Source organism: Zalophus californianus, chromosome 10 (assembly GCF_009762305.2).
Source record: "Zalophus californianus isolate mZalCal1 chromosome 10, mZalCal1.pri.v2, whole genome shotgun sequence".
NCBI classification, from domain to species: domain Eukaryota; kingdom Metazoa; phylum Chordata; class Mammalia; order Carnivora; family Otariidae; genus Zalophus; species Zalophus californianus.
Genome location: NC_045604.1, coordinates 39,670,743 through 39,693,952, shown reverse-complemented (window position 1 = coordinate 39,693,952; position 23,210 = coordinate 39,670,743). Strand labels below are relative to the sequence as shown.

Below are 23,210 nucleotides of genomic sequence, written 5' to 3'. Positions count from 1 at the left end.
ATTTTTGTTGGTATTTCAGATACTTCAAATCTTCACATCTCAGTATTTCATCAACTTTAAAATTAGCGTAGCTCAACCCCAGCTAAAATTTAGAGTTCTAGATACAGGTGTATATGGTTAAATATTTCCTAAATGGCTTACCTTCCTCAGTCTTCCTAGTAACAGAACATAGTTGCTTAGAATGTCACTGTATATGCACTGATTTCCACAGTGGGAGAATTTATTCATATACTAATATTACAGCAGGATGTTTTTAAGTAATACACAGTTCATGGTAATAGTCCTTTATGATCATAACCTTATAAATCTGTTTTTGGCCTTTGGAGTTACTTCCTTTCTTCATTGGACTTTCCAACTGTAGCTGAATTTTTGGTAGTTTCCTTTGAGCTTCTAAAATACAGCCAGATGTCTGGTGCATGTATCCGTCATAATAGTTGCAGGACAGAATAGGAAAAGAATACTGGGGTTGGATGGAGGGGTTTTGTACACAGAGCATAGAGAACTCCATGTATATCTTTAAGTACCAGAAACTACTGTTAAAAAATGTAAAGGAGTAACAATTGTGGATCATATTGGGTACTTTAGTTTTTGAGAGTGAAAACTAAAACTATAAAAAATGAACCTCAGGAAACTCTCACGTAAACTGACGCTAGTCAGTTTCCTGGGCTTAATTTAGATTATGGAATAACAACCAAAATAATGAATCAGACAAAGATACAAATCGCACAGCTGCTCCTTGATAGAATGTCTTTGGAATCTGACATAGCTATACTGTGCTATCTTCTTCTTTGGGCCAAATATCCTTCGTCATTTTCCATCTGCTCTTGCCCATTGGGTATTGTTAACAGAAGCATCCCCTTCGTCTGTATTCTCCAAGGCTTACATTTCATCTTGTGGATCTGAGTTAGACATGGGTGCATTTAATAGACCCATAGAGCTTGCAAGAACTTGTCCTTGTGTTTTTGGAATAGAGTTGTGTATCTTGCCAATGTTTTCTCCCTGGGTTCCAAGCAGCTATTAACACAGAGCAGAGATTGATTTGCTCCAGAGGTAGAATCATCACATCTGTGAAATCTACCTCAGTAGCATTGGTTGTTGTGTTTTTAATGCAGTTTTTAATGCCCTCCTGTCAATACTTGGAATTTGCTGAAAGGCCCCAGGCAGCCGCATACTCTGGAAGTATTTATGGTTCCTATATTTTGGGTGCCAGAGAGGCTAATGTCTAAAATCACAATTCCACAGATAAACGAAACCTGGCCAGCCAGCCAATATATGAATGTTATCTCCCACCAGTACTTGGAAAATGGATTTTGCTTGCCAGCTTTGACCTAAACATGTCTTGTGTAATGAGACAATAGCTGACATTGTTTTTGTTGGAATCCAGTTAGTGTATAGTTTCATAAAATAAATGAGTGAAAAAAGTTTCAAACAATGATCACTTCATGCTCCAAGAGCTATCCAGAGATTTGCACTGGTGGATGTCTAAGGAGGCCTGACTTTGCACAGGAATGGAAAGGAACACAGAAAAAATGCCCCCCCCCCCCCCCGGGCACGGTTTCACCCTGACGGCATGACCTTCAACACTTTGGGCACGACTTCCTCATGACTCTCTGCCACTGATACTTAATAGCTGCGGAATTAGCCTCCCAAGATCACCCTGAGCTGCATGGGGTAATACTTTTATTATCCAAAATCATCTCATGACTCCAAATTTTGTTTGGATACTGTGGTACTGCACAAGGGAGAAGTTAACAATCAAATATCATGTATTGTTGATTTAAGTGCATTTGTAACACCCCTACCGTATATGGCACCACGGAGTAGCGGGAATGATGGAGGTTTATGACACAGTTCATAGGTCATCGGTACAAAGGCATCGCTTCCAAAGGGATGTTATTTCATGAACACTTTTTTTTTTCATTGTTTAAAAGGATGCCAGAGAGTACTGTGCCCCCAAACTGTGGATCACGGTATAATCGTGGGGTGTGAAATCAATTTAGTAATCAGGACCAGTTTTGAATTGTATGTGTGTGTTTTAAATAGACTAGATAGAGAAGAGGAAAGAATAGAAACGATCAAAGTACATCGCACATAGTAAGCACAAGTATTGTTTCTGCAACAAATTCTGTTAGGTTATACACACCCATAGGGTCATGTAATGTGTATGTGTTTTTAACACTGGTTTGTATATAATTGAAATTACAGACAAAAATTAGGTGTATTTTAATAGGCTTGAGTGGCAAAAAGTATTTTCATGTGAGAATGTGTCCCCAGGCTTTTTGATAATGGCACTAACCCATTTGGCCAAAAAAATATTATCAGGGGTTTTCAGGTAGAGACAGATGTTCCCATGGTCAGCAGGTAATGCTGTCCTGGATTTGGGGTTCATTTACCATTGCTTTCCTTGGTTTCCAGGTGGTGGTTGGTGGGGCAGAATGGCACTACATAGCTACTCAGGGGCCCCTGCCACACACATGTCACGACTTCTGGCAGATGGTGTGGGAGCAGGGAGCGAACGTGATCGCCATGGTCACTGCAGAAGAGGTAAGGGCACCAGGGGTACAGCTGTCTGTTCCCGGGGCGGGGGGGTGGCCAGAGATCAGCTTTGCATCTGGTGACCTCACTGCCTCATCCTGCTTCCTACAGCACCATTTCCCTGCAAATCCTTTTTCTCTCTGGGACCCATTTCTTTTCTCTTCTCCCACATGGATTTGTTTTATTTCCCAAAGATAATTTATTGTCGTGTCCCATTTTCATCCAGCTCTTTAGCGCTTTTCCTTAGACTGCCATAAACTAAAATCAATCAAACAAATAAGAACCAAACTTCGGTTCAGCCAGCTCACTTTTGTGTGCCAAACAAAGCAATCATCTTTCCCCTGGAATCTGAGGGAGAACTTTGGGGCTGCTGTGGGTAAATCGGCACACATTCCCCACCTCGGGCATAGCCAGCCCCACACAGCTTCATGCTCATCAGCTGAAAAGAGACCAGAAACTGTTGTTCCTGTAGAGGTCTCTCTATTCTTTGGGGAGAGGGGAAAAAAAAATTTTTTTTCTGTCTTTGCCAAGTCAAACATAGTTTTTCTGTTGTAACTAGAGAACTCTGCGTGGTGTTATAAAAACCGGTCAACCTAGCAGTTTGCTCCGAGCTTGCCGCCTCTAAGGGAAGAAGTTTTGTATTTCTTCTCTTGTCACATTCTCAATTTTTTTTTTTTATGTTAACCGCTTCCTTCTCTTCCTTTCATGAAATTTTAACTTCTGTTTTGAAGTCATTTAAGGGACCTGCTTCATCTGTCTTTCACCAGTATCTACGGTAAGGCCTACCCTCTTCCTACAAAGTTTTAAAGGGCGGGGAGCAATGAACTGAAAAAAACAAAAAACAAAAAACACGTTTCCTTCATTGACTGTTCTGAGCAGTTGCTTTCCAGAACCGCCCCTTAAGAAGATAGTGGTGAAAGGCACTTCAAGCCCTTTAAAGCCAGTGGTGCTTCTCTCAGCTGACCCATATAAACTTCCCATGAAGAGTAAATTCTCCATAAAATCTCTGGAATCGTTTTATCGTCTTATCAGATCTCATTACTGGAAGGGATTCATTGAACTCAATGTAGTGTGTCATCTGTGCTGATCTCCCGGGCATGGTGGCCGACAAGATAGGCGTGATCCCTGTCCCCAGGGAGCTTCCGTCCTGGTGGGAGGGACCATACAAAATGAACAAATAAAGGAAGCTCAGTGGGAGTCACGGCCACCCACGAAGGAAGCGGAAGGGAGGGTGGGATAGAGAGTGGTGGGGGGGCTGCCTTCAATCAGATGCACAGCCAAGGGCCCTCCGAAGAGGTTGCAGTTGAGCCGAAAGGGTGACCAGGAGGCCAGCCTGACAGACACGAAGGCTGGTGATCTGTGTGGCCGCCAGAAGCTTAGAGTCTCTTGGAATTTGTCATCCACTTGGACACTTAGGAGTGATAGAAATTGAAGCTAAACCTACTTTCACAGGATTGGTCAGTGAAAGAGGCAGGTGTCTTTCACACTTCCTGCTCTGGGGTTCCTTCCAAGCCGCCGTCTGATCCACCCCCCACTCCAGTGACATAACTGTGCAAACCTTATAGATAGACCCCATTTGGTTCCTGCTTCTGGCCCCTCTCCACTAGCTCTTCTGCGACTGCAGCTCGGTTGTCAGTCTTCTGAGTATTTCCTTGCTGTAACTACCCTTGTGAAGCTTATTAGGTCTTAGCGTCAATGCGTGGGATCTCCCCTGTGATGGAGACTGCACAGTGCCCTGAGTTCGTGACCTAGAAGCTACTTGCATTTCCTCTGTCCTCAGATTTTAAGATGCAGAGGATAAGAGCTTTCCCTGACTTATTTCCAGTTTTGCTTTTGTGTGTGATTCAGGAAGGCGGAAGAACCAAGAGCCATCGATACTGGCCCAAACTGGGTTCCAAGCACAGCTCGGCCACCTACGGCAAGTTCAAGGTCACCACAAAGTTCCGAACAGATTCTGGTTGCTATGCAACCACAGGCTTGAAGGTCAAGCATCTTTTGTCTGGGCAGGAAAGGACAGTGTGGCATTTGCAGTATACGGACTGGCCAGATCACGGCTGCCCAGAGGATGTCCAAGGATTTTTATGTAAGTTTCTTCTTTGCAGTCAGAATTTTACCAGCTGCCTCCATGGTCTGATCAGTTGGAAGTGAAATGGAAAGAGATGTTTTCTCATAAGTGGCAAAACTATTATGTTATTGAAGTATATGTCCCTCCATATGGTATGAACAGAGAAGAATACGTGTCATTTATCATAGTCTCCTTACCTTTTACCCAAATAAGCTGAAACTGTGGTAAACTAGTTCATTCTATCTTGATGTAGGCTTTTGGGTATTCAATAAATGGCTGCTCTTGACAGATGTCCCATGTCTGAGCCTTGGAAACATTATGTTAAGTAGAAGAAACCAGACGCAAGAGGACAAACATTGTGTGATTCCATTTTAATGAAGTACCCAGAATTGAAAACTTCACAGAGGTAGAAATGATGTAGTAGAGGTTACCAGGGACCAGGGACCAGGGGAAAGGGGGAGTAGAGAATAGAAAGTTATTGTTTGAGGAGAACAAAGTTTCTGTTTGGGGCAATGGAAAAATTCTAGAAATGGATCCCGGTGATAGTTACACAACCCTGTAAAAAACATTTATTTTTTATTTTTCATGGGGGTTTGTGTCTCATAAGCCCTGCATTTCCCTTCCGTATAGCAGAAATTTCAATGAGTACTTTCTGGTTACCTCTGATTAAGATACTGGCAATTACTGGAATCAACTTGTTTTTGAAACCATCATTTTTGAATTCATCAATATATTTCTGAGAGAGTATGGTTTCCTTAGAAGCTCACTGACCTAGAATATGTGCAATACTTTGTTTGAAAAGCCAGAAATTGAGTGTGTACCCACTGCATTGCAGGCTGTGGACCAGGCTCTTAGAATGCAGGAAAGAGACCATCTCTGTTTTGAAGGCACTCATGGTCTCATGAGAAAGGCAGGCCAGTGAGGGCAGTCCGGGGTGTGAGATCTGACATTGCCACCATCTGCTTTTTGGTAATGGCTACAATGCTCCCCATTCCTTTCCCACAGTCTGGCTTAATTGTCCTGCACTTGTGGGGACAAGGCATTCCTGCCTCTCCCGGTGAGACCTCGGGCTCTCGGCAGATTTTTTACTGAGATGTTGTTGCCTGTCCAGCTGAGAGCAGACAACAGTGGGAACATCACCTGCAGGTTGGATAACATCGAACGCTTGATTTTAGTTTGATATTTACTTAGAATTGGGGTATGCGGAGAGGAGAAGGGGGAGAGAGAGAGAATAGGTTCCCAAGAACCTACAAGTGCCATTTCAACCAGTTCCAGCAGGAAGCTTCTGATGTATACGTGTTCACTGATGCAAGGACTTCATTTCCCACTGGGGCAGTGATGATGGCACTTGAGGGGCAGTCACTAACAGAACAGGAGGGGGATGGGAACCCGAGGACCTACAGCATGCCCTAGAGCATGATCTAGAGAGGGTCTGTGCCTCGCCTGAGGTCAGACAGTTACCTGTAGCTCCAAATACTCCTAAGGAGGGCATGAGCATGCCCTAGAGCATGATCTAGAGAGGGTTAGTGCCTCGCCTGAGGTCAGACAGTTACCTGTAGCTCCAAATACTCCTAAGGAGGGCATGAGCATGCCCTAGAGCATGATCTAGAGAGGGTTAGTGCCTCGCCTGAGGTCAGACAGTTACCTGTAGCTCCAAATATTCCTAAGGAGGGCAGGGACCTTTGTAGAACTCTCTTTCCTCGAAACGGTGCTCTTTTAAATTTTTTTGTCTGGTAATCTTTTGCTAATTGATTTACTAGAATTATCTCCAAGATGCAGAAAATGGAAACAATAAAAGTAGATCAGTTTGATGATTGGCGAACAGCCCTGATAGAAGATTTGAGTCTATAAGGTGATTAAAATTATAGTCCGATCTTCTCAATCAGAACCAATTTAAGGAAGGCCCATCTAAATTACTGAAAAACAGAATATTTTTTAAAAGATTTATTTTTTATTTTAGAGAGAGAGAGAGAGTGGGGTGGGGGCAGACGGGTGGGGAGGGGCAGAGGAAAAGGGGGAGAGAGAATCTCAAGCAGACCCCCTGCCAAGCGTGGAGCCCCATGCGGGGCTCAATCTCAGGACCCAGAGATCATGACCTGAGCCAAAACCAAGAGTCAGATGCGTAATGGACTGAGCCACCCAGGCACTGCCATAGAGAATATTTTTAAACAATGTAAATTTAAATGTGTTGGGGGGTGGGGGTCTTCGAAATGTTGGCTCTTCCAGGTTTTTAGGAATTTAAAAAGATTTTTGCCTGTGTTTAAATTAGATTCCCTGCAGGCAGGGGACTTAGGGCACATTGTCTTCCAGCCTGGAGAAGTCTTCACTGAGTTACAGCTTAAGGAACTTTATTAACGTGACTGCTAGAGAGAGCATCCATTTTAATCCAGTTTTTCTGTGTTTTATGAAACTCCATGTGGTGGTAGCATCTGCTTTATGGATCAATATTCCTTTTACTTCTCTTCTTAAATTTAGCACAAGAAAAGGCTCTCTTTTGTGTGTGAACATTGCCTTTTTTGTCAGAGAGTGCACGGTCACCAAATTTCTCTCCTCTCTTACAGAAAAACTGAGGAGAATTCCATGCACGGTATTTAGCTCACGTTGGTCCCGGATAGTAACTACTCTGGTCATCTCAGATTGCCTTCCCTCTGTTTGGTTTTGTTCTAGCTCATTTTACATTACTGGTGGTGATGGCGTTGGTAGTAATAGCTTAATTTGGTAAACTACTTCAGATGATTTTTTTAAAAGATTTTATTTATTTATTTGACAGAGAGAGACACAGCGAGAGAGGGAACACAAGCAGGGGGAGTGGGAGAGGGAGAAGCAGGCCTCCTGCGGAGCAGGGAGCCCGATGCGGGGCTCAATCCCAGGACCCTGGGATCACGACCTGAGCCGAAGGCAGACACTTAATGACTGAGCCACCCAGGCACCCCTTCAGATGACTTTTTAATTGCATTAATGTTATAAAGGCAAATAGGAGTTCATGTTAACTGTATGTAAACAGATGCTTCTAAGTTACTAGACGGGTTTGAACTCACTTTTTTTTCTCTCCAACAATTTGAGCACTTCCCCAGTCTTGTTTGCAATGCCGCATCAGGATGAGATTTTCTGAGTATCAAGAATCTTTAAATCCGTTTCTCCCCTGAGCTAGCAACTATAAAATCTCTATTACTAATTGTCTTTTTCCGGTTCTTGGACTGTTTGAGGATTACATTTTATAGGCTTTTCCTTTTTCTCATGCCCATGAACAAGAAAAATCATTAAGGCTTGTACTGCTGTAATTTTTCACTCATGCCCAATTGGAATAGTGAGCAGACCCCTGCGCAGCCCTGCAGAGCCAGGCGGATGTCAGGAGGGACGCGGGAGGTGACAGGACCCTTCCAGTCCACACACACGTTGCCTCCAGAAAGGGGAGGGCTCAACTTGAGCTGCTGACATGACCACATGGAATCTAAGCTGAAAAGCAGGGAACCACCCCCACCCCCGCTACAAGCCTATTTTAAAATCTAAAAACGAAGTCAAGCCTCAGTTGACATTCATTCATTCAGTGAGGGGAAGGAGGAAGGGGCAGATGGATGCTCTTCCCACCAGAAATTGGCTCTGACAGGCAGGCGTTTCAAGGGGACCTAGCTGGTGTTCTGATCCCAGTCTGTTAATAGTAGGAATTGCTGTAAGTAATGTCGAGAATCATCTGCTTGGGGGACTTTGGGATTTGCAGAGGGAAAACAGAATTTAATTTTTAAAAAAGAACTATTTAATTTAAAGAACAAATTCTCCCGTGGACTAATTGACTCCCAGCTGGTCCTTTCTGGATCCAGGACCGTACCGCGGGTACCAGCCAAATAATTAGGGTCTTGTAAGAACTGTAAATTATTGTCACTTAAAAAACAAAACAAAAAAAGGTTCACCCTCCGTTTCCCACCCCCCACCTTCTCGTACGCAAAGCCATGTAGGACTTTGGTGACGGGATTTGCATTTTGTCTTGCAGCCTACTTGGAGGAGATCCAGTCGGTCCGGCGCCACACCAACAGCATGCTGGAAGGCACCCGGAGCCTGCACCCCCCGATAGTTGTCCACTGCAGCGCTGGTGTGGGGCGGACCGGCGTGGTCATTCTTTCTGAGCTGATGATCTACTGCCTGGAGCATAATGAAGTGAGTCATTCGCCGCTTTCCTGAATACTCCACCTTGGGGACAAATCTACACCGCAGCCAGACCTTCCCCGGGGCCCTTTTCATTTCCAGGGCTTCATTTCCTGTCTTCTGACAAGAGTTTTCCAGATCCATGATTCCTAGTTGGCCTCTGACATTTACAGCCTTTCTTATCATCCGCCTTTCTCTGCTCTGTGTAGACATGCAGATAACACACGCAAGAAAGAGATGGAAGTGTGAGATAGGAAACACTGAGGAAGGTCTGCTCTGCATCGCGTCTGCTTCCAGGAGGCTGTAGTGTTTTGTAGCTGGTCTAGTTTTATCGTGGATCATCTTCCACGGTGGGTTATCTGGTCACAGATTGTCTAGATGCGACTTGCGTTTCTGGGATGTGTTTTGGCCAAAATCCTATGTGAAAATGTGTATACTGGATCAGTGTCTTCTGTTCTTCAGAGGGAGGTTTAATCTGAAGAGGGTCGTTTGCTCTCGTCTAGACGGGCAGTGGGGTAGCACAGCAGGGTCGAGCCTCTGAGCGCACAGACATGGCCTGCCCATGCCAGGGCTGGACACCTCGCTCTTCTCCCCACAGAGGTGAGCTGCGGCTGTGGGGTGTCCCCCTGCTGCTCAAGGCCAGGGAGTCGTACAGAGGGGCTTTGGATTTCATGGAGATGAGATCAAATCAAATCTGAGGCTAAAGAACCATTCTTCAGCCTTTTATTCACATGGGTCTTTGGGGGTTTTAAATGGCTTTCGCTTATTTTATTGACGTTCTTAGTTGGGGTCTTCAGAACAGCCGTGTAGAGGAGCCAGGCACGTGTCAGTCATCCTGTTTTACAGAAAAGGAAACTGAGGCCCAGAAACAATTTAGTGACTTGTCCAGTGCCACGTGGCTCTCAAGCAGTGGTGCTAAGGTGAGAAGTGCGGTCTTCTACCTCCCGGTCCCGAGTTCTTTCTGTCTTCACTCTGCCGGCAGATGCCAAGTGCCATTGGTTCTTGTCCCATTCCCAAATTATACAGGGGCGCCTGGGTGGCTCAGTCAGTTAGGCGTCTGCCTTCAGCTTGGGTCGTGGTCCCAAGGTCCTGGGATCGAGCCTTGCTCAGCGGGGAGCCTGCTTCTCCCTCTCCTCCCCGCTCGTGCTCTCTCTCGCTCTCTCTCTCAATAAATAAATATATTTTAAAAAATTTAAAAAGTACCTACAGCTTGGACAATCCAAGGAAACTTTTGAAGTGGCTCATTAGTTGTTAAATTAGGGAATGTGACAATGCATGTTCTGTGGGAGAATTGGTATAATATATGGATTTACTCAGTGGTTTGAAAATCAGATTAAATATTGCCCCTACAAAAATGTGTTATATTGAAACTTCCAGGAAAACAATAAATACCAAGTTTGAACATGTTCAAAGGATTTTTAAACTCTCTGCCTATATATAGTTCATTTGGAAACTTTGAGTCTGTATATATGAATGTGCTGCTAAAAAGTAGAATCCACATGCGTGCGTGGCTCAGGCAGTTGGTTTTGGCTCAGGTCATGATCTAGGGGTCATGGAATTGATCTCCATGCTCAGCGGGGAGTCTTCTTCTCTCCCTCTCCCTTTCTCTCTCCTCCACCCTGCTCACACACTCTGTCTCTAAAGTAAACCTTTAAAAAAAAAAGTAGAATCAGAGTTATACCAGAAGTTGCCCATTTTTAAAAACAGGCATTCTGTTGATGAGCAAAATGCCCATCGCAGAGTCAGCTGAGACTGCCTAACAGGAATTTTGTCATTCTCTGTGAGTTTTTAATCCTTTTGTCTCACATCATGAGATTTCTTGTTGGTTTGCTCCCCTGTCACTTCTGGAAGTCTCTAGAAGGGTCTAGTAGACTGAAGAGCTTGCCATTGAGTCCCAAATTGACTCGGTGCTGGAGAGATGGAAAGAGATGAAGCGGAATCGGGGTATACGTGACCTGAGTGTATCCGAGCTCCACCGGAGACACCACTGGCCTCTGGAGGAGGGCGAAGGGCCTTATCATCATCCCCTCCCCACCGGGCCGCCTTACCACCCCCTTGTGTCACTGTCTTCCCCACAGTCCCCTTCTGTCTGTCTTGTCTGACATGAAAGATGGTTCTGTTCTGAGCTCTTTGGAGACCCATCAAAAGCTGAGTCTCAGTAATGTGATGACATGAAGCCTCATTGGCCACCAGATGCTATTGGCCCAGTAGAACATAAACAGCACATGTCCGAGCCAGTGTGGTGCTGAGTGAGGGATTCGGCCATTAGGGCCTCGCATGGACTTGGTGAGGGCTCAGGGTGATTAAATTCTCTACAGTGTGTCCAAACATAGTGGATTTCCTCAATGCCCAGTTGCACGCCAGAACATTCTTTGCTGGAACATGGTCAGTCCAAAAAGGACTTCTGTTCCCATTGATATTCAAAGATAGCAAGATGACTCATATTGTTCACTTCCCTTCCCCTAGCACAAATATAGCCAGCCTTATCTGTCCCATTTCCCATCACTGCTATTGGGAGATGGTTGGGGGAAAAAGTTCTCTACTTTGTTCTGCTTCAGGCCTGGCTAGTAAGAGTCAAACCCTTATTTCAAGAGAAGAGTGGAACATGTTTACCTTTTTTGTTTGTTTTTTAAGCGAAGATTTTGGCAAATAAATATGAAATTGTATGTTCTGTTTTTCTCTCAACTTCCCTGCCTTCTTTCCATGGCTTCTGGATTTAGCATACTTTATATTTTAGTCTGTAATCCATACAGTTTTAGTTTTGTCAGTGAAATGCCTTTTCTTTTTCCTGAAATAAAGATGCTTGCAGTGAGGTCAGGTAGCTGTGAGGTGAGGAGGGAAGGGAGCTCTCCCAGGCTGTGCTGACAAGCCTCTTGGTGGCCCAGCCCTTTGGGTGGGTCCCTGAAGGTTAGCTTGACATTTTAATGCCTATACTTTTTTTTCTAGAAAGCATTAGTTTTATGGTTTGCGATACTCTCCCTTGCCCCCCTGGATTTAGTGCTCTGTCCTAGATTAGTTCATAATAAAAGGTTAGGTTCTCACTAGCCAAATAATGAGATGTCTTATCTTGCTGCTTTTCTGAGTAAGTTATCCCTTCTTCATGGGGCAGAGAGGAGAAAATGCCTTCTAGACAACACTGAGCCAACACCAACTGCTGCACGTGATTCCTTGGGGTTAGGGACAGTGGACAGCAGAGACTCTGGGAATGAATCTTCAAGGCAACTAGGACTCTCATTGATTACCAGGGGAACTTTCTTTGTCTTGTTTCTACCTGCCCCTTATCAGATAACATACCCTCTTGAGGGCTGTGAATGATCATAATGGTGGGTGGAGCTGGAGGTACGGGAGGTGGCAGAGGTAGAGGAGGTGGGTGTCCTGATGGTGCAGGGGATGATGTGAGGGAGGTGGCAGAGGGGAAAGGTGTGATGCCAATGACAATAATGACAACATTATGGGAACAACCACCAACCTATACTGAGTGTTTACCATGTGCCAATACCATTCTAGGAGCTTTACAACTCAAGTAGCCTTCACAGTAACCTTTACTCTGAGAGAGGTCCCAGTAATGCCCTTGTGTGACAGATTCCGAGGCACAAGTAGATGAAGGGACGTGTCTGTCCCACAGCCAGGAAGTGTGAAGGCCGGGGTTTGGCAGATGAAGCCTGACCCGAGCTCGTGTGACCCAACCTCGCTGTCAAAACCTTGGCGGGAACAGGGGAGAAGCAGCTTTAATCTGTCTTTGTATCTTCAGTGCCCAACTCAGCAATGCTCATCAGGCAGTGGGTTCTTATATAAGTTCATTGTTAGGTGCCTCTGGGTTGGACATCATGGTGTCCGTTACTCTGGAGGATCGTGTAGGCAAAGACCCACTAGTTCGAAGCTTATGCTGTGGGCTGTATATTTTGACTAACAGTTTGAGGATTCACATGCCTTTTTCTTTCCTTATTCCTGGGGACTTGCCTCTGTCGCCTTTAAGTCTGTGGTGCGCATTATTTAACTGTTTTTGGAGAAGAGCAACTAAGAAGGCTGGCATGTGCTGTGTCGTGTCTACACAAAGTTTGGAAGTTGCTGAAATGACTTGTAAAGTAAGAAAAGATCTACAGCTGAGTTTGTACTGTTTGGCCTCCAGTGGTTCCTCCATCCTTGATAACTTCACGGGGGGTGGTGTTGCCCGGGGGCGGTGTTGCCCGGGGGCGGCGGCGGGGGCGGGGGGGGGGGGGGGCGCTCCCAGAGTAGGGGCAGTATGCCGAGGCCACGCTGGCTTTGCGGACTCTTATGATACTTCTGCCCTGGCTGGGCCAGGAGGATGGAAATGACTCAGCGGAGCCTCTGGTCTGCTCGGACACCGACGAGCTGCCATATGAATTCCCTTCCGTTGAAGCTGGTTCTGTATTCTCAAAGAATTGACACACAGGCGATCTCATTTAATAGTCAAGATATTTTTAGTGAAAGGTTTTTCACTCTAAATACGACTGTTGTGATGAGCACAGGGTGATGTATGGAAGTGTTGAATCTCTGTATTGTACACCTGAACTATACTGTATGTTAACTAACTGGAATTTAAATACGAACTTAAAAAAAAAAAAAAAAGGCGGGGGGCAAAGAAAAGCTGAGAAGCAGCCTAGTTATCCTGGAGAAGACCCCAAACACTGAATTGATAGTATTTCTGAAAATGGGTGTGAGGGGTAGAGATAAAAACAGAAAGACCAACTGAATAAAAAATCAACCAACCAACCAACCAAACCAACATGACTGTGTTCAGAGATTGTACTTTGATGTTTTCAAGTTTTACCCATCAATTATCTCACTTGATAATGACCACGATTCTGTGAGGTGGCAGGATAGGTATGATTGTTCTCAGTTCATTACTATTAATAATAATGGGTAGTCTTTATTAAGAACTCAGCATGTGCCAGACACTGCTAAATGCCTTATCTGCCTTTCATTGTTGGATCCCATGAGGTGGGTACTACTGGTCACCCGCCCTTCTTGCTGAGGAAGTGTTGCTAACCTGGGCAAGGCCACGCTGTTGCTGGAGGAAAGCATCACTATTCTTACTTTACAAATGAAGAAACTAAGACCCAGAGATGTCTTAAATCCTCCCACGGAGTCCTGGTGGAGTTGAGAGTACCACTCCGGTATAAGTAACTGCAGCCCCTGGGTTTTCTCGAACGGACGGGTGTGTATTTAAAGTATCACACCAGTATCAGTGGCACATGACAACCAGATTCTCCAGGTGCTGGTAGCAGGTCTTTGATTGGGAAACCCTAGAGGGGCCAAGCCCTTGGCTTTCTCTTGTACCTACAAATAGGCAGTGAGCAAAAGCTTCGCAGATGAGGGAATGAGGAAGGACCCAGGGGCAGCTTCTCATCTCAGGATCTTGTGCTTTTTCTCTTTTCTTGCAGAAGGTGGAAGTGCCCATGATGCTGCGGCTCCTCAGGGAGCAAAGGATGTTCATGATCCAGACCATCGCTCAGTACAAGTTTGTCTACCAAGTCCTCATCCAGTTCCTCCAAAACTCCAGACTCATTTAAAACCCCCACCCCAGCTACTGGAAGAGGGACCCAGCTCCATCTTGCTGATGGGGAGGCACCTCCAGACAACATCTGCTCCCCCAGCAGGGCGTGGATGGCCAGAGCAGGCAGGTCATGGGCTCCCTGAAGACAGGAGCCAAGATTATTCACAAACATCATATATTATTTTATATGAGATAATTTATTTTTTTTCCCCTTTTGGATAACTTCTGTGAATCATTGTAATTCAGTTTTCACAATAATATAGTACTTTTCATTTGAACCATATTTTGACTGATCTGCATTGTAAATATGTCAGTAGGGAAGATTGCCTGGTGGATCGTTTGGGGGACAGAGGCATAAAGGGAACACATCTCTAGTGAAGTTGCAGCCAGATTAGTAACCGACCCTGAAATTCATCAGCCTGATCGCTCACGTCCAAATCTAAGATGGCAAGAAAATGAATTCATTCTAAAATAAAAGGATAAGGGCCAAGGCCCTTCCCTGAAGGAAAAAAACAAAACCAAACCCACTATTCTCTTCTATTTGGGGGCTCCCGAGCCTTGATGGCCTCCCTTCTTCCTTTCTGCCCTCACCCTCAGCAGCTCAAGGTAAAGACAGGAACAGCTAGAGGAAATGCTGCCTATCACCCAGGCTGAGCCAGGAGCTCTGTATTGTACCTTTCTCAACACTCCTTCCTTTGGACTCCGGAGCCTCTGTTGCCTGCCGGGCACTGCACCCTTGACATTTGCTACTTACCGCTCCCTGTTTGCTCAGTGGGCCCCCGTCTGGTGGTCTTTGGGGCTCCGGGCCAGGCCATCTGTGCAGCTAGGCCTCCTGCCTGATTAAGAGAGGATAATGGACCCGAGTAGGAAGAGAAAGGAGCCGGGCAGGCCCTTGATACCGTTTCTTATTTAAATAGGATGTGTGTGCTGGGTGGGGGCCTGAAGGTCGAGGTGCTGGGTACATTCTGTCTTTCCATCAGTCACCGGGTCATTGGAAAAGCTGTAAAGGGAACAGTTGGGAGAGCTGATTGACGGGGGCTGTTTGGCACTCAGGTGGCAGGGCCCTGGCCAGGAAGCGCACCGAGTACGAGCCCCCCTCCCCGCTGTGCAGCTCTCACTGCACGCTTTGGCCTGCAAGAGCAGACCTAAGCCCACTCAGGACCCTGTCATCCACATTTTGGCCACTGGATGCAAGGTGCGGGGATTTGTCTCGCACGAAGCCCTTCACTGCTTCCCTGTTCTCCATGCACCGCCCCCCCCACCCCCCCCTTCTGGGCACTTGGCAGCTTCTGTGTCTCTTCCTGAACCTACGCTGGTCATTGTCCTCAACTTCTTAAGGTCAGTACACAGTAAATCATATTCCACACGATTTTCCTCTGGCTGAATTTTAGGGACTTTGCCTCTCTCTTGTCTAGTTCTTCTTGAATGCAGCTTGTAAACTGTGGTTTTGTTCTTAGAATTGACATTTGTGGGTGTCCCCTTATGTAAGCCTTCCTCCGCTGCTGCCCTTTTTGTTTTGCTTTGTTTTTGCTGAGCTGAAAATGTTAAGAGTGGCATCAGGTCAGCCAGAAAGAGCGAGCCTGTGTGACATCCAGTTACCACACAGCCACAGAGGGGTGTGGAAGCAGATTCCCAGTGAACTACTTTGGAATGGGAATCCACTCAGTTTCACATCTGGCCAGGGGTTGTGGTGGCGGTTCTCTCATTTAGACTCAGAGTATCTGGTGAGGAAGGGCCTCCTCTCTTCTACTCTGAAGTCTGAAGAAACAGTCAAGGAGGGTAACTTCAATTAAGCTCTCGAGATCATGGAATTTGGGTGTGTGTTCTTGAAAAGAAAACCATGAGTATGACCTATACTTTGAATGGCATCACCAGAAGATGCCCAGAACTTAGATCATCGACAGGCAAAGAGGTATCGGTTTTCTTTCCTCAGACACTTTTCCACCCTTGGGATAGTCTGCTGTTTGGGATGTTTTCACAGTTGGTCTGCAGTTACTGGCTTATCTGATGAACAACATCGGTATTTCTCTTTCATCTCTTAGGCCCCAACGTGGCCACTGGGAAAATCGAGTCTCACATGGGCAGCATGTAGAGCCGCTGTCTCCTTGAGCTCATCACACGCGCACTTCGTTTCAGCCTGTCCGCTGTTGTCGCTTTGTGCTACAGGAATGGTGGTTCGTGCACACAATGCGGGGAAGAAGTAGCTTTGCTGTCCAATTGCCTAGCCAAAGTTGCTATCGAAACCCAAAGGAAACCACTTAAAAGTTACTCCACATATTTCATTTTTAAAAACAAATGTTTTCAGTTCTGTCGCGCATTCTGCGTTCCTTTTCCTCGTCTCCAGAGAACGCCAGCACGTGCTTGTGAGGTTAGCAGCAGGCGTCAAACGTCCTTCTAGTGGCATCTGCGTAATAATCACCCTGAGATGCTTTATATCTGGGAAGCAAGCCAAGGAATAAACCTTGAAGCAAAGTGTATTAAATTGGTTATCTAGTTAGAGCTTCTGGGATGAGCTCCTGATGATGTATCAAGTCTAAAGCTGGAACTGTCGGGGTCTATTTTTTTTTCCTGTTTGGATTTGAAGAGAGAAAATTAAAACGGGTGGCGGGGAGAGATACCATCTCGCAGCAAAGCCATTCAACACTTTGGGGCCTCTGGTTTGGAAGTTCTCCAGTTGACATGTTTTGTTTCTTTGATCTGCACTCATTCGGGCACAGGGACCCAGCGTTTGTCCTTGTTTACCGTGGTCCCTGGATGGCGGGGGCTGAGTCTGATGTCTTCATCCTTGAGCAGAGCTGAGCTGAGCCTGCTGACGAAGCTGAGCCGTGGCTTGCTGAGATTATTGGCTCCCTTGGGCTCTAAGGAGACACCACCTTTGGTAGCATTTTCGTTTACACACACCTCTTTCCATGGATAGGAGGTAAAGGAGGATTTGGCGGCATTAGAGAGGGATGCCAAATGTTGATTTCCTTACAGAGAGGAAAGGAATGAGCTTCTCCTCTCAGTGGGTGGGGAACAGTAAGATGGGGAAGGAGGAAAACATCTCCACATGGAATATTTTGAGCACTATGCTTCCAAGGAGCTTAAATGGAGAGAATTTTACTTTTACAAACTTTATGATCCTAGATTTAGGTTAAGAAGAAGAATTACGATTTATCTATGATTTATTTCTTTTTTCTATGATTTTTTTCTATGATGTATCTCTCATTGCTTGCGTGAGACTCACGTGGCCATCTTTGGCCCCTTCTTCCACCAGCCTGGTCAGAGGGGCTCTGTGGGCCCTGTCGAAAGGGTTCCTGTGGGACCTGACCACCGGTTTCCCTAATACTCATTCATCCTTTATCCTGTCTACTCTTAGCTTCTGAGGTTCAGTTTTAAACTCCAGAGGGTTCAGGAGGTGAGCATTTTTATCCAGCTGCCTACTTCTCTCACCTTTCCAGCTTAATTACAGGTTGACCATAGGAAATTGACAATAGCTGGACCATTGTTTGTTACAGTGACAGAAAATTCACATGAATGAACCTAATCTATACAATATTTTTCTTCCCCCTGATATAGTAGGGTCCCCCACACACCATATGTCATTTCTCCACACAAGTGCTAACAAACACAAAAGCATGTGAAATGAGCAGCTTGGCCTTGCTGTCATGAGCTTTGCACTCAGTGTGTGGGTCAGCTCGTGGGGCTGGGAAGTCGCTCTGTGCGGAGATGTCAGTACACCTAGAAGTTAGTACGTTCTCATAGGCAGGCTTGGCCGTCAGGCATGGCACTGTGGGGTTTTCAGCGGCCATCTTTTTTTTTTTTTTTTTGGTGTACCATCTGTGTTAGCCGAGCTTAGCCCAGTGCTTACGGCACATGGTGTGTGGGCCTGAAGGTGTCCTCAGCCAGAAAGCAGATGTGCTTTCAAATCTCATTCCTCCACTTCCAGTGATGTGTTTGATGGTGAAAGCAGGTACAGCTATTGACTTTCTTTTTGGGGAGATGTGACCATCACTTTTGAGGTGGGGGTAGTTGGTCCAGGGAGCTGAGACACAAGGGGTGGGACTGGGTCAGACCCACATTACTGTTAATCTCTTCCTCCATTTTGGCAATAACTGTTGGGGTCCTAGAGGAGGGAATTTCTGGAAGTACCAAGTAATCACTGTTGGGATCTTTAGGCAGCCCTGTGTGGGCAATTCTGCTTCCTCACATTTTACCGAAGACTCTTCTGCTGCTCTGTTTCATTTTATTCCTATGTATTTTATCAGCTGCCCATCAGGCTCGAATTTAGTGATTTCTTTTTGTGAACAAAGTAACCACTCATCCAGTACTGCTTCCAGATGGAGAAATTTGGGTTTTCCATAGACCCTGCACAAATTTTCCAGTGGCCTACAGCATTGTGGATGACAAATTAGTTGGCCCTATAGGATGGAAATAATCTTAGTTGGCCCTATAGGGTGGAAATCTCTAAGATGTTAAATTATGTTTGAAACTTCCCTTGGATCCCGTGCAAGAAAACTGACTGGCTCTTGTCTTTGCCTCAGCTCCTGAGACATCTGGGGGCAAAAGACCTTAGTGATGCAGTCTTTGGAAGTAACAGCAACATGCCTGGGAGAGATTGAGGGTATAGCCAATCAAATCTTCCCATCCAAATGTGTTGCCCCAGAAGTCACTGTAATTCATGGATCCCATAAAACACAACAGCCAGCTTGCCTAATATGCAACCTTTATCTTGTCTGAGCTCACATTTTGCATTTGGGTTATGAACTCAGGTGGGCGAGCATTTGTATTCTGACTACCTTTCTTATGTCTCAGCTTAGTACAGCTGCATTTTCTGCAAGGTCAAACTAAAAATGTTCCCTGTTAAAATGTCTGTGATCCTGGCATATTGAGTATCTGGCATCCATCGATTGCATAAGACCGGATAGTTTATTGTTGTTTGGTGCAGTGAAGTGGGAGGATGTGCATCAGTTCCTACTGTGCAGAGCTTCGCTCAGCCCTTCTATTTTAAAAATAAATTCAAGGACATTTTGTTACAAGGCAGGAGGGCGAGAGCTGATGTGCAGCCTGGCCATGACGAGCATCTGCGTAGAAAGTCCCTTTTTCTTCTGCGGTGCTTGGGGCCATCAGGATCGTTCTTTCCCAAAGATGCCATAAGCTTGCCCAGGGAAGTTATAAACGGGAAGAGGAAGAGGGAGGGCATTTTAGAGTAGCCCTAGAGTTGCTATCAAAAACATGTATTGATTCACAGATAATTTTCTGAGCTCTGGAACATCTCATGCTTTCTGCTTCCCTCTCCGTAAGGCCAGAGGGATGGAAAGGACGTGGCGGCAGCCCAAGGAAAGCCCGGGCTGCAGGGTTGGGGTCTGTCTCAACCCTGGCTCACGGTTTTCAACGGGCCTCAGCGCTGTGGTAGAGCTGGCTGGAGGTCGGGGATTCGGGTGTGGGCCCGGGCGTGCCGCCGCCCCTCGCCTGCTGGCATCTTTGCCTTTCCTGGCGGCCTTAATAGCAGGGGGTCCTGCCCACCCCCCTGGCCCCCGGCGTCCGCAGCCACAGCTCCCGCGCATCGCCCTTCCCTCCCGCCGCCCCAGGCCAGTTGCTGATGGCGTTCCCGTTGATGGCGCATCGTGGTTATAATCGGGGTGCAGAAACGGGGAGGACGTCGGTACAGCAACCGACCACAGTCGTTCCTTGTCTCACTGCAGGGCACGGGCAGGACTGTTTTGTGACATCACTGTCTTCATCCCAAGAGCACCTCGCTTGCTCAGGGCTCTGCTGACCTCTCCTTGTTTTACATTTGCTTTATGGCTCCGCTCTTCCTTGTCTTTCCTTTCCCTACCCTAGTTCAGTCTTGTCATGGAGAATCACTCTCTTAAGCCGCTCTAAATTACATAATTAGGAAATCTAATTTTAATTTTTAAAAGCTTATAGAGTTTGAAGGAACAAGATCTGGCGAATGGAAAGAACCAGAAAGAATGAAAAATAGTGGGGCATCTGGGTGGCTAAGTCAGTTAAGCGTCTGCCTTCGGCTCAGGTCATGATCCCAGGGTCCAGGGATCGAGTCCCGTGTTGGGCTCCCTGCTCCGCGGGAAGCCTGCTTCTCCCTCTGCCTCTGCCCCCTCACCCCACTCGTGCTCTCCCTCTCAAATAAAATCTTAAAAAAGAATGGAAAATTGTCAGCAACCAAGAAGCTGCCCTTTGCCCGTTTTCCCCTTGGTGGTGGTAGATAGACATTGTCACTCCTCGGTACTGGAGGAAATGATGGATTTGATGATCAGTCCCGTTTGAAACAATGATGGTTAGCAGTAGGTACTTTCTATTTCTTTCGGTGAACTTCCATGCATTCCCAGTGGCTGCGTTTGGCAGGGTGACTTGGGTCAGATTCATTTGTATTGAGCTTCCTCCTCCTGACCTGTTCCCTGGGGCATGGCCTCTTCACCTGGCCGGGATGGCACAGCAGGGAAAGGGCGGGGCGCGCGCCGGGAGCTGGGACAGGTCCTATGGTGGCCAGTTCTGGGTTGTCCACCGGGAGGGGCGGGAGAAGCTGTTCGGCCACTGTGTACCTTGCCCTGTTGTTTCTCCCCAACAACCTCCTCCTGGGAAACCCTGATGCCTTCTCACCTGACCGCCGGTTTCCAGGAGAAAGCTGAAAAGAGTGGATTGGAGTCTTTTTGCGCCATGGGGGGGTGGAACCGTTTTTGCTAAAATCTCAGGAATCCTGCTTTGAGTCAGGATAGCTCTCAGAGCAGGGGTGCCTGGTGTTCTCTGCATTTCTCAGGGGCCTCCCACCTCCCTCAGCCACAGTGTTAGCTAATAGCCACCTTCCCCAGGGAGCTGAAAGCTGTAATTCAGAGCCTTTGTTTTTTTTTTTCAGCGTGAACATTGTAAAACGTTACTGCCATTTCCTTTGGCTAAACTTTCTTGCCAGTTCGGAATCTTAAAAATCTATTAACCATATACCTTTTTAAAAGTAAGGTTACTCTTCATCAGAGATGATTTCCTGTGTCTGTCCTTTGTTCCTTCGATAGCTGACATGCTTCAGGATTCTTAAATGGGAAAATGGAAACAGTTTACATATGCAGATGACTCTTTAAACATATAACCTTATATAAATCGTGTTACATCAAATAACAGGCCTAGTTTGTTTCACTGGACTTCTTGTTGTGTTACTTAACTCAGTATTTTGATGCTTTCCTTGTCTGTTTTATAAAACGTGAATTGTCGTATCATTCAAAACAATTGACATTTCATAGGTTTCCTTTTGAAACAATGTGCAGCCAAGTCCCCAGCTTAGACACCAGTTTGTTCTTAAGGTTCTTGGGTCAGCCCACAGAAGCCTTTGGGCTTCTAACAGAGCTGAAATGTAAGGATGGGTCAGCCCAGCGTGGCGGGCTGTTGTGAGCTGACCTGGAAATGTAACCGGTTGCCTAGGATGTTGTTGCCGTGAGTTACGCATTCCAGGGTGGGACTGGGGATCCTGACAACACCTCTGTTCTCCCTCCGTTGCTGCTTGCTACCTTGCAAGATGCAAGTCCAGTCTCTTTACTACAAAACGGGGATTGTAAGGGGAGAGAGGGAGTGAGAAGTTTATAGGACATTCCCTATGTCAGGGAGTGATTTATTAATATTCATGGCAACTTTAATTTGGTATAGACTCCCTCTCAATAATATTCAAAGCCTTAAATAAAACTATGCATGCTATTCTATGTGCTTTTTTTATATCAGTAAATAAGCTTATGCTTGCCAGTTTTAGACACAATTATGAGGTGTGTAAAACTGACTTTTGACAGTATTTTTTGCACTGTTTCCTGTCTGTTTTTATAAAGTCTTTAGATAATGGTCCCAGTTGCGTATTGTTTGTTCTCACCGCCCTTGTCATTGCTGTAAAATGTTTCATACGTGCCTTTACAAATGTGAGATCTTTATTCTTTTTTGTAAAAGATACCTATTGACTTCCATATGCAATAAACCTTTTTTTTTTTTTTTCCAGAGAAAACAGTTGAATCTCCTTTCTTCTGTGCCATACATGTTTGCATTAGATGAAAGCACCTACCTCCTTTACTTTTAAGGATTTTCACAGGCAAAAGTGCCTGGTAAAATCTGCTTTTTCACTATTTTAAAGCCCGTTTATTTCTACCCACTTATTTCTGTATAACTCGATCATACTGAAGAATTAGTTTGAAATTTCCAAAGTTGTGTCATGGTTATTAAAAAAAAAAAAAAAAAAAACTACCAAGGTCAATCACTTGGAGTGAAAAATACATAGAAAGGGATCTTTCCCACCAGTGCCGTGATAACCCTTATCAGATGCCAAGTCCCTTCCCCCAGCTGTCACTTCCTCAGACCCTGGACTGTCCACGTGGAAACAGCAGGCCCTAGGCTGCTCTGGGATACCCCCGTCCTTGGTTTATCCTTCAGCAGCTCCTGTCTAGGTTTTAAGAAGGCGGCCCTGCCCATATTTTCAGCCCATCACCTGCCGGAGACATCCCCCGTGAAACCCCAGTGAACCCCTGGTGATGAGGGTGGACACTGTGTCTTCGAGGAGTAACAGGGCAATAGATCCACTTCTGTGTTAACCCATTTACCCTCCTGGACCTCCACAGGGAGTCTACCCACTGAGGTCCCAGCGTACTTCACACCACGTAAGTGAGAATCCCGTGAGCCACTCTGGGGTGAGAGGGAATGGTGAGCACATCGCATTAAACATAGAAATAATTCTGTGTATGTGTTGACGGGGGCAACAAAACAATTACAAAAATGGTAATACACAAAGTGCCCGTGGAAATGGGGAGAAGCAGAATGGAAAGAGAAAAGGTACATATGCTCATTTGTTTTCTCTTTCATGGACTAAGTACACGGACTCAGTTTATTTTCTTTGGATAACAGAAAAAAGTCTTATCGTATAATTTTGAGATAAACAGTAACCACCAGTAGCCTGGTTTATCTCCAGACTGTGAGCTGAGGAAGGAAATT

At 45.8% G+C, this 23,210-nt stretch overlaps 1 protein-coding gene across 4 annotated transcripts in view; it reads left to right on the top strand.

The window, feature by feature from the left end:
• The window catches only part of PTPN14 (protein tyrosine phosphatase non-receptor type 14), a 175,823-nt gene extending 153,602 nt beyond the window's left edge, over nucleotides 1-22,221 (top strand). For 3 of the 4 annotated variants that reach the window (XM_027610468.2, XM_027610469.2, XM_027610472.2), the window contains 4 exons: nucleotides 2,416-2,544; nucleotides 4,384-4,618; nucleotides 8,589-8,752; nucleotides 14,146-22,221. In XM_027610468.2, coding sequence (XP_027466269.1) covers nucleotides 2,416-2,544; nucleotides 4,384-4,618; nucleotides 8,589-8,752; nucleotides 14,146-14,274 — 657 coding nt within the window. In that variant the 3' untranslated portion in view covers nucleotides 14,275-22,221. The remainder of the gene's footprint in view (nucleotides 1-2,415; nucleotides 2,545-4,383; nucleotides 4,619-8,588; nucleotides 8,753-14,145) is intronic. The other variant, XM_027610470.2, reaches the window with a different exon arrangement.
• The last annotated feature ends 989 nt before the right edge of the window (nucleotides 22,222-23,210 follow it).